Here is a 16,782-nt window from a genome sequence, read left to right on the forward strand (position 1 = left end):
GTACGTTAATTGGGATCCAAACCTCTCCCTAGTCCCCTGGCGTCATAGACTGAGTAAACCAGCCTCTTCTTTCTTCACTTCAGATTCCAGTACTAACATACTATTGGGGGGGCGTCATACGAAAAGAGATTTTTTGTTATTGTTATTGTTGTTTATTAATTAACAAGTGCTTTTCAAGCATCTCTGTCCTCTCCCTAATTCCTCAGTTCTGAGTACAAGTACATTTTCCAGGAGTCCCTAGGGAAAGGGGCTAGAGGAGGAAGTCACAGGGTGGGGCTGTGGTGCATTTAGGCTCAAATTTATTTTATTTTTATTTTTTTGAGACGGTCTCACTTTGCAGCTCAGGCTGGAGTGCAGTGGCACAATCATGACTCACTTGACCCCAGATTCAGGTGATCCTCACCCCTCAGCCTCCCAAGTAGCGGGGACTACAGGCATGCGTCTCTACATTCGGCTAATTTTGTATTTTTTGTAGAGATGGGGTTTAGCCATGTTGCCCAGGCTGGTCTCGAACTCCCTGGCTCATGTGATCCGCCGATCTCAACCTCCCAAAGTGCTGGGATTACAAGCATGAGCCACGGCGCCCGGCCTCAAACTTATTTTTCAATTGCGGTTAAGATTATCTGAGGAAATAAATGTGTATGTATTGTGACAAATTTTACGTGGGTCAGTTCTCACTTTTTCAAGGGCCATTGTGTTCTGTGAAAGCGTGGGGGTTGCGGATGTCAAACCCGCCCCTTAAACCGTCAGTACTTGGAGTGTAACCACTCCAGGAGTGGGAATGGTATTGGGGATTGTACTCAGTGGTAGACAGCAGAGCATTTGCCCCTCTCTGTAATCCTTGGCAACTCACAGGACATTTGAGTTTATTTTCTGTAAAATGGGAATAACCTTACTGAGTTATCGGAGTAAATGAATAATGTAAGCAAAAGTACTTTCCGAAGCAACAATGCTAGTTTACTGAACCGAACACTGAGCAGAGCAGCTGGATTCTCACCCGTCGAGCCTCCCAGTTCTCTCTCCCCTAAGTGCGCGGCTGCGGCGGCTCGTCTCCGTGGCAACGTCCCAGCGTTCCGGGCCCCGCCCCCACCCGCCGCCAGAACCGGAAGCTGTTGCGCAGCTTGCAGTTCCCCGGTTTCTCCCCGACGGTGTCTGGGTCGGCGCTTCTCTGCCGGGAGGTGAGACCCGAGGCCTCTTTAGGGCCCCCAGGCCGCGGTCAGAAGCGGCGGTCCCCGGGCGGTGGAAGGGGGACGCGGAGAGGCGACGGCGGACTCGGCGCCACCCCTTCCTCCGCGCGCCAGTACAGCACCCTCTACACAGTCCCAGATCCCCAAGCCCCTCCCCGCCGCTGCCCCCACATCGCTGTCTGCCCGGGAGTCCGCGCACCCCTTCCCCTCGTCCTTCCCCGGCAGACCCCGGCGCCTGCCCTCCCAGCTGAACCCACGCCCCCTGCCGGCCCCACGCGCCGCCCGTCGGCCCCACGCGCCACCTGCCGCTTCGCCCCGGCGGTTCCCAGCCTGGGAGGCCGGGAGGTCCGGAGACTGTCGGAAGTCAGCCCTCCCGTAGCCCTCCCGCCACAGCAGGGTGGAGCCAAGAGCGGCGTCCCCGGCGGAAAGACCCCTGCGTCCCAGGCTTTGACCGAAGCCTCCCCGCCGCGGACCCAGTTCTTTCTGGCCGTCGTGCGGTGTCGGGGGTTCCTTCCCCCCTCTCAGGTTTAGCCCAGATTCTGCGCCTGGCGCTGAAGTGACAGGGCGGCCCCTCTCTTCCAGAGGCTGCTTTAGCCCCGGGGTCCCTCTTATATCCCTTAGGGTACCTGACGGCTCCAAAGCGGTGACCTCAACCTTTCCCACCTCTCGGGTCTCGTTCCTCAGACTCTTCCGGCCCCTCTTCATCTGGGAGTGCGGTTGCCTGCCGCCGCTTCCTCCTCTGCGCAGAGAAAACGCGCAGTGGTCGCCCCAGGGGCCCCTGCTGCCTATGGCCTCTTAACTACACAGCACCATGGATAAGTGTGGACGGCCTGGATTCAGACCCCAGCTTTGCCTTTGGTCAGAGTATCTGGCTTTGCTGTGACTGCCTCCCCATCTACAACATGGGGGTAAAAATAATCTAGAACTTTTATGAGGATTTAACCTTTGTATATTTTTACTAAGGTGTTTAAAACAGTGCTTGGCACATAGTAAATTATATTAATATGTGTGTCTGCTATTGTTTGTTTCATAGCACATCATTGTGTAAAGTTGTATCGTTTATTTGGTAACAAGCTTTATGAACTCACAGGCTTTATACAGGACACTGGTGTTTCTTCAGTACCTAGAACAGTACTTGAAGTGAGAAAAAAAATCAAATGGCAGGATACATAACAAGGGAAGATGGAGGGGCACGTAAGATTTTTAAAGTAGTCATCATTTGCTGAAGTTGTACAAACACTGTCGTATACCTCCTGCCCAATTTAAAAAATGTGATTAGCCCGGGTGCGGTGGCTCACGCCTATACTCCCAGCACTTTGGGAGGCCCAGGCAGATGGATCACCTGAGGTCAGGAGTTTGAGACCAGCCTGGCCAACATGGTGAAAGCCTGTCTCTACTAAAATTATAAAAATTAGCCAGGCGTGATGGTACACGTCTATAATCCCAGCTACTTGGGAGGCTGAGGCAGGAGAATCACTTGAACCCGGAAGGCAGAGGCTGCAGTGAGCCAAGATCCCGCCACTGTACTCCAGTCTGGGCAGCAGAGCCAGACTCTGTCTCAAAAAAAAAAACCCAAAACAACAACAACAAAAAAATGCGATTAGTTACTGATGATACTTAAGAGTAAAATGATACAAAGAGAAGTGCCATCCCCACCCCTTTGTTGCTAACGAGCTAATAATACTTGAAGAAATTGTTGCCCTCACAAGTCACTATGATTGTGATGGTATTGTGAATTGATACAGTCTTTTTTGCAATATTTTGATAATACATAGCAAGACAGAATTTGCTATTCTCCTTTGATCCTCAACAAGCAGAGGCTTGGGACACGCTTGAAAGAAATACTTTGAAAGGAGAAAAATCGTATATTCATAAAGATGTGCCTCCCAGCATTAATTATAATAGTGAAATTAGAAACAACCTAAGTATTTTAAAATACATAGTTAAGTAAATAATATGGATATGGAAAAAAATGGAAATACATTCAGATAAAGGAATGTGCGGTTGCCTTTGTTGTTGTTGTTTTTCTTTTTTCTTATTTATTTATTTATTTATTTATTTTTTAATAGAGATGGGATCCTACTGTGTTGCATAGGCTGGTCCCAAGCTCCTAGGCTCAGGTGATCCTCCCATCTCCCACCTCGGCTTCCCAAAGTGCTGGGATTTCAGGCACAAGCACAGTGCCCAGCTGATTGGGTTTTGTTTTGTTTTGTTTTGTTGGAATGGTTCCTTTAATGTGGAAGTAATATTTTAACAGTAAAAGCTGAAAGTACTTCCCTCATGAGACTATTTCTTTGAGCTCTTTGCAGCAAACTGAAAACTGACTGGCTCTTTGAACTGGCTCCAGAGTCATAGCATTTCTCAGGCTTCCCTTATTTCCATTATCTGAGAACTTCTATGCAATCCTGGGTGATCTCTTATTGTTATACTCAGTAGCCTTGTGGGCATGGTTTTCAGAATGAGTTGTGAATCGCTTATGCATACGAATTAATGAGTCTTAGCTATTTGGTTCTCTTAAAGAAGTATTCTTCAAAAGCATGTTTTCTGGGCCAGGCGTGGTGGCTCATGCCTGTACTCCCAGCACTTCAGGAGGCAGGTGGATCACCTGAGGTCAGGAGTTCGAGAGTAGCCTGGCCAACATGGTGAAACCCGTCTCTACTGAAAATACAAAAATTAGCCAGGCGTGGTGGCAGGTACCTGTAGTCCCAGCTACTTAGGACGCTGAAGCACGAGAATCACTTGAATCCAGGAGGCAGAGGTTGCAGTGAGCTGAGATCACACCACTGCACTCCAGCCTGGGTAACAGAGCAAGACTCCATCTCAAAAAATAAATAAATAAATAAATAAATAAATAAAAGCATGATTTCTGTTAAGACTAAGGTCAGTATTTCCTATACAGTCTTATGTTTCTCATCTTAGTTGTTTTGTTGTAAGAAGCATTTGTCTTTTGTCTTCTTTCCACTTGTTTCTTTAATCATATTTAAGGAGTGTCCATAAGGAGAGCTTTACTTCCTTGAGGATTAAAGCCCAACAGTACTGAGCTATTTGTCTGTCAAAATGTCTGCAAAATTGGGAAAGTCATCATCACTCCTAACACAAATTTCAGAGGAGTGTAATGGGATTCTGACAGTGAAGATGGAAGAGGAAGAACAGACCTGTGATCTGGACTCTAACCTCCACTGGAGCAGCAGCTATAGCCCAGAGACCTTCCACCAGCAGTTCAGGCAGTTTGGCTACCAGGATTCACCTTGGCCCCGGGAGACTCTGAGCTGACTCCGGGAACTTTGTCATCTCTGGCTGAGGCCGGAGGTGCACACCAAGGAGCAGATCCTGGAGCTGCTGGTGCTGGAGCAGTTCTGGCCATCCCCCCAAAAGAGCTACAGGCCTGGGTGCAGAAGCATCATCCAGAGAATGGAGAGGAAGCTGTGACTATGCTGGAGGATGTGGAGAGAGAGCTTGATGGACCAGAGCAGGTAAGAAGGATTCCTGTGGAGATGAAGCCCCAGGCTGAGTCAAGAGTGCTGGCACATCACTGGGCGTAGAGCTCTCAAACTGTATTCCCAGTCAGCACAACTTGATGTGTAGGGGTGAAAGTACTAATGGGTGTCCCAGCAAATAGAAGGTGGCTCTACTTTTTACCTCCCTTTTCCTGTGTCCATGATAGTTTTTGCATAGTTTATTCTCTGTCATTTTATCCTCAAGTCCCAATCTCATGGTGTTCTTCAGCCTCAGTTATTCCTGTTTTTAGGTCTTTTTTGGACAAAGGAAGGACGTGATTGCAGAGAAGCTAGCACCTTCAGAAATCACTGAGGAATTGCCAAGTAGCCAGCTCATGCCCATGAAGAAGTAGCTCCAGGGAGCATCATGGGAACTTCAGTCCTTAAGACTGCATGGTGAGGGGGCAGGATTCAGTTCATGATGGAAGGTGTAGGGGCCCTCTGCTCACCACACACATCTCGGCTGATTTATGCAAGAGGCCTCAAATCTCCCGCTGTCATCTTCTTACTGTGGAAACTTCTGTTATTTGTCCTACTAAATGAAGATCTTCAGTATTCTGTTCTTCTTTTTCAGATATTCTTATAAAATCTTTAGATATTAAATCCCTGACATCTCCATCAGGGTTTTCATGCCTTTTTAAAGTAGCCCTTTTATGTTCGGGCAGCCCTTGAGGCTTGTCTGTGGGACCCCAAGGTACACAGCCCAGAGACCACTGATCCTCATCATTTCCTATATGACTGCTCAGTTACTGGTGGGATCTAGTAGCAAAATTGCCCATATTGCTGCTAAGGTGACTTTGTTCTCATACATTCTTTGAATACATTTCTCTACTCCCTCACATCCTCAACTGGCCTCAACTGATCTTTGCATTGCTTTCTATAAGTTCTCCAGAATAGCTGTGTAGCAATCTGTTCTTCCACTGCAAATACTAAACAAATAAGTGCTATGGAGAAAAAATAAAAACAAAACAAAGAATAAAGGGGTTAGATGAAGGTAAGAAGTGGAAATAAGGCTGAGTTAGAGACCTTATGGGTTGTGACTGCTTGCTCCTGCTTCAGCCAGAGTAGCTGTGTTTTCATCTGTTTCATATATTGGAACTCAATGTAAAATTTCATTTGATAAAAGGGCCACGCTACTGTAAACAGAATAGCGGGGATAGGATCTTATTATATAGAGTGGTAGGAAGGCCTCTCTGATGAAGCAACGTTTGAGCAGAGACCTTCCTTCTAGATGATCATCTTGGATAAAATAGGAGCCAGAGATTAAGAGGGAAATCCTACTTGGGAGCATCGCCTTCCCTCCCTCCAGCACTGCTTCCATAGTTCAGGAGTGGCTGATACCTAAGCAAGGTTAGAGTTTTTCCAAGGGAATTTTTATAAGAAACTACACAAAGAAAATACAGTAATTTAGAAAGATTTAGAAAACATTGCTTACCCTAACTTGGCAAGTACTGACTCTCAGAAGGCTTATACTGGGACACGTAATACCTCCAGTCTAGAAATTGTCTTAGTTTACCTAGAAAAGTGAAAGTCTTTTCAGGAAAAAGTATTTTCCATCAGGAAAGAGAGGGAGACCATCCCAGACTCAGCAGGGTGTGGTGGTGACTACAGAAGTATCAACCTCAAAGCCAGGTGTGGCAAGAACCACATCCTACCTGTGAGTGTCCTCATGGAGGCCTTTCCTACATTTTTTTAAAGATTCATAGAAATTTGAAACAGAATGCAAAAGGTCCAGGATCTTGCAGTACATGGCAGAGAGAACCAGCATCATGTGATAGAATAATAGAACCATTTCTTAAGGCCACAACATGATTTCTGTGGTACTGAGTCATGTCTTATCAAAGCTTCTGGGAGATGATCTTGGTCTCAGTGCTGTAAAGTATTAATTGATGCCAGGATTTTGATAGTAATGACTAATCATTGAGGTCACTTTGAAATACAAACTAGCAAAAATGAATTTGAGACAGAATCCTTACCATTTATAAAATGATTTCCACTTAAACTAGTAACAATAAATGAGTATGCCATATGCTATGGTTTGAATATTTGTGTCCTCCAAAACTGACGTTGAAACTTAATCCCAAGTGTGGCAGTATTGAGAAGTGATGCCTTTGAGAGGCAATTGGATTATCACCCCTGCCCTCATGAATGGATTAATTCATTCATGGATTAATTCATTCATGAGTTATCATAGGAGTAGAACTGGTAACTTTATAAGAACAAGAAGAAAGGGCTGAGTTAGCATGTTAATATGCTCAGACCCATCACTGTGAAATGCCCTTCACTGCCTCAGAACTCTTCAGAGAGTCTCCACCAGCAAGAAGGCTCTCACCAGGTGCACCCCTCCACTCTGGACTTCTGAATCTCCATAACTATAAGAAATTCTTTTTATAAATAAATTACTCAAATTCAGGTATTCTAAGCAACAGAAAATGGACTGAGACACCACATTTGTGAATAAATACAAGAAATAATTTTAAATTCCTTTTGTAATAACTATTTAGACCCATTTGATTTGATTTGATTTTTATGTAGGTTTGTTTTTTTTTTTTTTTAAGTTAGGTTTATTTAGTTTGCTGCAGCAAGAAAGAGAACACGGCACAGAAACTATGGGATGTGTTATTAAGAAGGAATTGGGAAGGGCTTATGTTAAGATTTGAGCTTATGTTGGGTGATTCTAAGGAGATTGTAGAGACAGCAGGTAGATCCATTTTTAATAAATTCTAAAGAGTGAAACAACTCAGTTTTCTTATTCAGTATCACACTCCATCACTAACTGTTCTCCCCAGACCACCTTTCTCACCCCATCCTTTTGATTAGGCCTTGAGAGGGCCCAGGGGATCACTTATCATCAGTGCCTCTCTGGGTTGCTTTTAATCTTATTTATATAATTACTTCAGCTCCAGCCAAGTCATGTCCCCAGATATGTCCAAAACTGTTGTACTTTGCTTTTAGAAACTCATTTTAAGCTCCTGTCTTTCAGCAGCTTCAGTTAAAATGCCACCATGAGGATAACTAAAGTGATTTCTTCAGGTAATGCATCCACATTACACTGGCATTTTCACATCTGAGTTAGCAGTTCTGCTGGAGCTTTAGGCACCCTGAGTCATAAGGCCCTCTGCATCAAGCCAGATTTGTGTGCCGCTTGAGTGACTGCAGCCCATAAGCAGCCATGTACATTTTTCATAGATGTTAAAAGTAATACAAAATAATACAACAAACAGCCATTCAACCAGTAATATAACATCCATACAGGAGTAGAGGTTTTTCATCGATGGGTACTGTGCTACCCTTGATCTTTTGAGGTACTAGTTATCCTAGTCTATATTCTTCCCTTTATTTGCCTAACTTATATTTTCTTACTTTATTTTCCACATTCCCTTTTGGCCCTTTGGCTTTCTTCAGCTCATTTCTTTGTATAGTTATTGATTCCTTTATGATTATTTAGCTTTTATTTGTTTATTGATACCCCAGTACTAAATCTTGTTTCTTACTCCCACTGGCGCATTGGATTCCTCTCCTTCAAGCTATCTCTCTGTATCTCCAATCATTTCTTCTTTTTAAGCCCTTTCTTTCCTTCCAGACTTTCCTTAGTTTCTGATGTCTTTTTATCCTTATTGCTTATTCTGTCTTTTCCGTAGAACTTTTCATCTTTATAGTGTAGTTGACTGCCTCCTCAGTATGTAAACCTTTCTCTTTGTCTTATATAATCTTCTCAATATTTTGTCTTACACTCTCCATCCTTCACATTGTGTGTTGTTGTATAAACATGCTAGCAATAATCATGTATATTTCATTTGGATCATTCTTTCTCTTTCCTGATGACATTCATTTTTCTATTTCAGATGAAGACATCAAAACTACAAATGTGAAATCCGCAGCAAGGCAGAAGACTTCTTTAGGCATAGAACTGCACTGCAATGTCTCTAACATCCTTTATATCAATGCCTCCCAGAGTTCCACATATAGAGCAACCTATGAGCAAGACGGTAGGCTTGAAAGGAGACAAGGAAACCCTTCTCGGGAAAAACAACACAAATGTGATGAATGTGGCAAAATCTTTAGTCAGAGCTCAGCCCTTTTTTTTACATCAGAGAATCCATAGTGGAGAGAAACCTTATGCATGTGACAAGTGTGCAAAGGCATTCAGCCGAAGCACGATTCTGATTCAGCATCGACGAACCCATACTGGTGAGAAGCCCTACAAGTGTCATGACTGTGACAAAGCCTTTCGTCAGGACTCGAATCTTTTTAGACATAGGAAAAGACACATTAGAAAAGAAGTCCCATAATATCATGAGGGAATCAAAGCATTTACTCAGAGCTATTTCAGCACAAGGGAAGACGCAAGGTGCAAACGCTCCTTAGTACAAATCAGTGGTCTTAGTAAGCACCAGACTCCTTTCAAGAGCCATGAAAGCCACAGGAGAGAAGGTTGAAGATCTCATGTCAGCATAATTTGCTTTCCTGCTTATTAATGCAGTGTCAATTCTGATGTTTGCCATTCCAAAGCTTAATTCAGATTTCCATCCCTACACAGCTCTTGAAAAGGCATTCTCAGACATGTTCTACTATTTTCATTATTAACACATATAATGAACTAGTATATATCTTTTTAGACAAGTTGTTTTTTCCCTCATTGAGAAGGAATGTTTGAGTTACTCAGTGTAAAAATAGATATTCTCCTCCATTTCATAACTTAAACACTAGAATTCTAAAGACCAAAAATTAAAGCACTCAAAAAAAATTCCTGGCTGGGTGCGGTGGCTCGTGCCTGTAATCCTAGCACTTTGGGAGGCCAAGGCAGGGAGATTGCCTGAACTCAGGAGTTCAAGACCAGCCTGGACAACATGGTGAAACACCGTCTCTACTAAAATTCAAAAAATTAGCCAGGCGTGGCGGCATGCGCCTGTAATCCCAGCTACTTGGGAGGCTGAGGCAGGAAAATTGCTTGAACCTGGGAGGCGGAGGTTGCAGTGAGCTGAGATCATGCCACTGTACTCCAGCCTCAGAGACGGAGCGAGACTCCGTCTCTAAAATAAAATAAAATAAAATAATAAAATTCCTATTTTGTCTTCTGTTACCAGATTCAAAATATGAACATAGGATTGCAGAGGCCCAAAATAATATGTACTTCAAGACTAGGCTGAAGTGTCCCAGGTCACTTTCAGGAGGCAGAGAAATAAAGGGCCTTAATCTCTTATGAAAGCACACAAGAGCCTCCATACTACTGATATCAAGTGAATTTCCTATGTTGGAAAAAAATAATCTCCTTTGCAATGTAACTTGGAAATAAGTCAATGGAAACATGAAAATGACTGCATGTCTACAAGGAGTCAGCTAAACAAGGAATGTTTTCATAACAATATTATTCTGTGGGTGCTTCTGTAATTAAGATGATGATCATCTTAATATAAAGAAAAAAGGGAGATGAACGAAATTGTCAAACGAGTGATGTACCACAAGTGTTGGCAAGTACAGTGTGTGATGGAGAAATGTACCACAGCTTAACTAGAGGAAGCCCTTAACTGCTGATGACAATGCTTCAATGTCCCTTTTTCTGACACAAATCAGCTATGAATATGTTTCAGGCATCACAAGACAACCTTTTCAGAGTTGTCTGCATTCTTAGTAAGATGAGTTTCTAGACATGCTGTCATGAAATGAGACCCTGGTTTTGATGCTCTTGTACATATGGACAAATCACTGAAGTTCAATGTAAAGGGTCCACTGCAGTCCCTTATAAACAATTGTTGAACCTAACCATTATAGTTTATAAGTTTTAAGACATTTATGGGATATCTTATTTGGCTTATATATGGGATATGAGTAGCTATAAGTTTTACCTGTATTTAATTCAGCCAGATTCCCTGTTGAAAAATAAAATTACTGAATCATACATTATTAAAATTATTCTGACAGTATAAAAACAACATAATTATCTCTTTTCCAGAGATTTTTGATAAAACTCTGTAATGTTACTACAATAATACATGTGTTGTGTTTTCCATGGTGTTACAGTTACCCAATATGGAGGCAAACATCAGAAATCAAAGTCCTTGGAATAAGGGAAAAGACTCATAGTCAACTTCTTTGTCTGGTTGGGTTCCTCATAAAGTGTAAAACATTTCATTCTTGGAAAATCCAACCGTATCTTCTGGAGTATCTCCAGAAATTGGCTTAGAGGAGCTCCAAATATGTGGAATTACCACAGTCTACTTAGTTACTATGCTGATAAATATAAGATTAGTAGAAGAAGTGAGTGTACATTTTATTATAGAATTTTCTAATAGTGATTATGATTTGTAGTTCTAGTGAATATGAATTTTATATTGAGTTGTGTGTATTTTGAGTCACTAAAAATGTAGGATGCTTTTTATTTGGGGCCCATTCTCTTTGTAATTACGGAGAGGAACTAACCATCTGTTGAAACAACAAATGCCTCAGAGATGTGTATATTGTGAATTACTGCTTAAATACGGAAAGAGTTTCTTAGGTTCTGTGTGAATAAGATGGCAGAATCTAAATCAAGTATTTTGAAGGAAGCACCTGTCTTCACTTGGTGCTGCTGTCAACTTTGTAAGGTTGCATTCTCTTTATTGTGAATAATATGAATGTCTTCACCAGAAAGTGGCATGAATCATATCGTCTATGATGAATCTTTAAAGGGTGTTTCTGTGTACTTTGAATTTCGTAGTTATGTAGGTATCCTAATGAGTGAATGGTACTAGTTTATATAAAAGGAGAATTAGTTAAGCTAACCTTGGTTTTAAAAATTAGCATTTTATTAGCATTTATTATTAACCATTATATTGATTAATTTTCAGGGATAGTAAATACTCCAAAATGAAATTGGTATTGTTTTATGGCTTTCACTTTATCTGGGCCTTCAAGGTTACCAATAATCCTTTGTGGTTTGTTTGTTTTTGGTTTTGTTTTTGTTTACCACTCCTATTCTCTTCAGAGACCAAGTCAAATGTTCATCACTGTCCGTACAACAGTGGCTTAACACAGCAAGCCTTTCTGTGTTAGGAATGCTTCTGGTTGCAAAATCCATCTTTGGTGGTTTAAACAAATAGGAATTTTCAACCCGAAATCTGGAAGGTGGGTTGCTGGCTCTTAATCAGCAGCTGGAAGGTCTAGCTTTACCTCATGCTATTTTGTCCGATTTTCGAGAGAGCTGTCACAGCTCTAGGAACTGGGATTAAGTCAGGAAGAAAGGACAAAGACAGTCATGCTAAGCAAAAAGCTTTCCAAAAACCCTATCAAAATCTTGCTTGTGTTTCATTGTTACAAGTGTGGTAGGGAAAGCATTTTCAACCTCTAGAGGGAAAGCAGGGCAGATGGGGGTTGAGGACGACATTGGGTTAGCCAACCGTGTTTGCCATACTAATCCTTTGTCACCTGACTCCTTATGAGCAGACAAGTATGTTTTGCTTCCTGCATTAAAGGAAAAAAAGATAAGAACTCTTACAAGTTCCTGTGACTAAATTTGCCAAATTATTTACACTTTACCCATCATTTCCTTTCCCTCTTCTGAGAATGAGAGAGGGGTCTTTCCCCTCTGAGCCTCACAGCATTCTCACCTCTGAAAGGCCTTGGCTTCCAGTCATTCTTCCTCTCTTCTGTTTCTTCACTCTCTGCCTTCCTTCTGCATCCATCCCTTTAACACTTAAATATGCTGTTGTGACCCTCCCTCCTACCCTATATTTTTCCAGCTCACACTGGCAAAATTCAAGATGGTGGCCAGTCCCTGAGTGAGGGGAATTATGTGACCCTTAACTTTGCCCTCTTCATATGCATTCATCTCTCAACCAGAGTAATCTTGCTAAGGCATACATTTTATCATGCCCTTTTCCTGTCTAAGACATAGGCTTTCCCTTGTTTTAGGATAAAGTCAAAACTGCTAAACAAGATTTTTAAGGCTCTTTGTGATCTGACCACAGCTTACCACTTCAGCTTCAGCTCTAGCTCTTGCCATTGCCTCTGTGCTTCAGCCATTATGAATTGTCAGAAGTCCTCCAGCCTTTGGACCTTTCCATGTACTCTTTTTGAACGCCTATCTAGCTTTCGCATGTTACCTAATTCCTGTGTATTCTGCATGTTTTAGTTTAGGTACCACTTCCCTAACACCCAAAGAGTAGGTTGGGGAGGACCACCACACTCTTATGTTAATTGCATATCAGTCTGTTCTTATCCTTACCATTACATTTATCTCATGAAATAAAATATTTTTAAAGTATTAAATTGCAAATATGGCTTCAAGGAACAGGAGAATAAATGACACCTTGGGGTGGAAAAAGTTACAGAGTAGCAAAAAGATATATTTTTAAGGCTCTCCTAGTCCTGGAAAGAGTGAGTGAGAGGATGAGAGGGTCAGGCACAGGGTGTCCTTTCACCTCTGCTGCCCAACCCCTGCAGAACTGTGGAGGGGGTTAGGGGAGAATCAGGGGGAGAGGGCTGTGCCCCCTTGCCATTGAGTGCATTGGGAGGAAAATTGTTGAACAGACTGCTGGTGCTCCAACACTGAACTCTCATAAAAACGGCAATTCCATGTTAGGTAAATGGCCTCTGTCAGCTAGTATGTGGCTTGAAAGAGATATGGCAGTTTTCTGTACCTGGTGGGAACCTTGGAAAATAGCTGACTATAGAGCTGGAAAGTTGGAATAGTTGAGCAAGTAACCTTGTGGATCCTGTAGCAAAGAGCTGCAGGGCCCACCAGAGCTTAATGGGGACCTATAGCTCTTCCTAGAAACAAAGTGGAGGCAAATCACCAAGGAAGAGACACTGATCCCCAGCCCAACCAAAACAAACAGATGATTTGTTGCCGCAGGTTTGGTGAGCAAGCACCACAGAAGACCAGCTGCCCAGAATAAAAACCAGAGAAGATCAGAACAGCAAGCCCACCTAACACCCAATCCATAGCACCACCTCGTCACAGGGAATGTACGCCCCCCTCACCTTCTCAAGCAGATGGCAGAAAAGGGCAGAGTGAGAAATAGCCATGAGAGGGAGTTGAACTTAAAATGGACTGAAGAATTCAATTTAATAATTAATAACTAAATATAACAATTTAATTCAGCTCTTTCACCACCCACCCACCCACCCAGTGGGGCAAGGATTCAAGAAAAAAAGATTATCAGTTATAAAAAATAAACTACATTTTCCTTTGCTCATTTGAGAAGCAATATGATAACTTTTTGCCCTGTTAAATGGAGATTATATCTATTTCTGTATTGACTCCACTATTTCATGTTGCTTGAGAGCATGAGCTGCCTCATTCATTTACCATTGTTTCCTAAGCATCTGGCACAGTACGTGGCCCATAATAGGCACTCAAATACTTGTGGAACAAAAATACTTGAAAATTATGTATCTGATAAGGGATTACTATCTAGAATATATAAAGAACCCCTCCAACTCAACAACAGAAATTTCAAAAATGGGCAAAGGTCATGAATAGACACTTCTCCAAAGAGGATACATAAATGGCCAATAAGCACACGAAAAGATGTCCAACGTCACTAATCATTAGGGAAATGCAAATCAAAAGCACAACGAGATACCACTTCACAACGTTAGGATGGTAATTATTTTAAAAAGAAACAGGTATTGGAAAAGATGAGGAGAAATTGGAACCTTTGTGCATTGCCATTGGGAATGTAAAATGGTGTAGCTGCTATGGAAAACAGTTTGATGTTTCCTCAAAAAGTTAAACAAAATTCCCATATGATCCAGTAATTCCACTTCTATGTATATACTCAAAATATCTGAAAGCAGAGACTCAAACAGGTATCTGTATACCAATGTTCATAGCAGCATTATTTGAAATAACCAAAAGGTGGAAACTACGCAAATGACCATCTACATATGAATAAACAAAATTTGGTATAGACATACAAGAGAGTATTATTCAGCCCTAAAAACAAATGAAATTCTGATACATACTACAAGGATGAATCTTAAAAACACTATGCTAAGTGAAATAAGCCAGACAAGAAAAGACAAATATGATTCTGCTTATTTGAGGTACCTAGAATAGGCAAATTTGTAAAGACATAAAGTCAAATAATGATTACCAGGGGCTAGAGGGTAGGGGGAATGGAAGTTAATTGTGGATACATGGTTTCTGTTTAAGATGATGAAAAAGTTCTGGAAATGTAGAGTGGTGATAGTTGAATAACATTATGAATGTTCTTAATACCACTGAATTGTACACTTAAAAATGGTTAAAATGATAAATTTTTGTCATGTATGTATTATCACAATGAAAAACAAAAGCATTGGAAGAAACAAAAATGAAGCTGCTTTTTTATAATCCCTGCCATAATAAAGCTTATATTCTAGCAAAGAAAAAAAAAATCTTGTGGAATGAATGTTTTTCAAAAGCAAAGAATCGGGCCGGGCGCGGTGGCTCAAGCCTGTAATCCCAGCACTTTGGGAGGCCGAGACGGGCGGGTCACGAGGTCAGGAGATCGAGACCATCCTGGCTAATATGGTGAAACCCCGTCTCTACTAAAAATACAAAAAACTAGCCGGGCGAGGTGGTGGGCGCCTGTAGTCCCAGCTACTCGGGAGGCTGAGGCAGGAGAATGGCGTAAACCCGGGAGGCGGAGCTTGCAGTGAGCTGAGATCCGGCCACTGCACTCCAGCCTGGGCGACAAAGCGAGACTCCGTCTCAAAAAAAAAAAAAAAAAAAAAAAAAGCAAAGAATCTGAAAGATAAAATCCAGATGTCCTTGGTGAAAGGACTGACTGTAAGCCCAAATAATGTTCCCTTTGCCACTAAACATTGAGGACAGGGGATGATGAGATTATCTAAGGAGCCCTGGAAGAATGTTCCAATGGATCATATAGGCCACAGATCCTGAATGGCTAGGAAATAACATAAAGATTGGTTGTAATTTCTTAGATTCAAAATTATTTTCTTGTATAAAGCTATATGTTTAATTACTTTGCTGATTCTCGAGATTTTGCTCAATGTATGTACATTATTGTCTGGGTGTATTAATCTTAGTTGTCTTTGAGTCTAAATGGTTTGTCTTCAACTGAAGTGTCATTTTTATTCAAAGGTGACAATGACATTGGGAGACAGCTTGCATAAGGTGTGGAACTCCAGTGTCATAGTTAATGATCAACCACATAGACATTTGGTATCTTTTCCTATATAGCTTAGGAGGCTCAATTCTATCCATCTTAGAAGTAGTTGTCAGGATTCTAGGTAGAATATCTCCAGTTGGACATGTTAATGTGCTGCATCAGAACTGGATCAGCCTATTAAACTTTGTTTTTTATTTTTTGGCTATTACCAGTCTTGTTACCTAGGTGGTTTTACGGTTTGACTTCTTAATATTTTTTCTACCCCAAATGATTAGTCCAAGCCAATCATGATCATCCAATTCCACCTGTGGGCCAGGCATGGTGGCTCACACCTGTAATCCTAGCACTTTGGGAGGCTGAGGCCAGAAGATTGCTTATGCTCAGGAGTTCAAGACCAGCTGGGTAACAAAGCAAAACCCCATCTTTTTAAAAAGAAAAAAAAAATAAAACAAAAACAATTCCACCTGCCTGCTTTTGGTTTAGGAATGAGTATTTCACCCAATCCAGGCCAATGAGACATCAGGAGAAGCCTGCCCCATGACTTCTGGGAAAAGCTTGCTTTCTTCTAAAAAAAAGAGACAGATGATATCGTCCTATTCCCACATGTTACTGTGACTGGTTACGATGCTAGGAAATGCTGCATCAGCTGGAAGATGAAGCTGATACATGTGGAGGAAAGAGCTATGAAAACTGAAGGATTTTAAGCAGATAAATGTGAAGGGAAAAAATAGAAAACTACAGGAAAGCAAGACTGAAGCCCTGATGTACCATTCCTTCAAATAGCTTTATTAGAAGAGAATAAATATTTAAAATCAATTATCTAATCATCCACATTAATAAACGAGGGGGAAAAAAAACAAAAAAGCAACTTAAGCCAAGTAAGTAGGAGGGGGCGTAGAATGATAAAAACAAGAACAGAGGCTCTGACTCCAGGGAAGATAGAGTAAGCACACTCCTCCTGACCCCATCTCTCACACTAATTGGAAAGTTTAGACAAAA

The 16,782-nt window shown here is 41.8% G+C and overlaps 2 protein-coding genes across 2 annotated transcripts in view; one reads left to right on the plus strand and one right to left on the minus strand.

The window, feature by feature from the left end:
• The window catches only part of GALNT1 (polypeptide N-acetylgalactosaminyltransferase 1), a 322,829-nt gene extending 320,897 nt beyond the window's left edge, over positions 1 to 1,932 (minus strand). Inside the window, exon 1 of the mRNA XM_065534313.2 lies at positions 1,814 to 1,932. The gene's annotated coding sequence lies outside the window, so the exon portion shown is untranslated. The remainder of the gene's footprint in view (positions 1 to 1,813) is intronic.
• ZNF396 (zinc finger protein 396) lies at positions 1,124 to 10,674 on the plus strand. Its single transcript, XM_074022592.1, is given in 6 exon segments — positions 1,124 to 1,178; positions 4,173 to 4,542; positions 4,545 to 4,660; positions 4,936 to 5,080; positions 8,530 to 8,765; positions 8,767 to 10,674. Coding segments are annotated over 5 exon segments (1,005 nt in total). The 5' UTR covers positions 1,124 to 1,178; positions 4,173 to 4,244; the 3' UTR covers positions 8,977 to 10,674.
• Positions 10,675 to 16,782: the final 6,108 nt, after the last annotated feature.

The sequence above is a fragment of the Macaca fascicularis genome, chromosome 18 (assembly GCF_037993035.2).
Source record: "Macaca fascicularis isolate 582-1 chromosome 18, T2T-MFA8v1.1".
Classification (NCBI taxonomy): domain Eukaryota; kingdom Metazoa; phylum Chordata; class Mammalia; order Primates; family Cercopithecidae; genus Macaca; species Macaca fascicularis.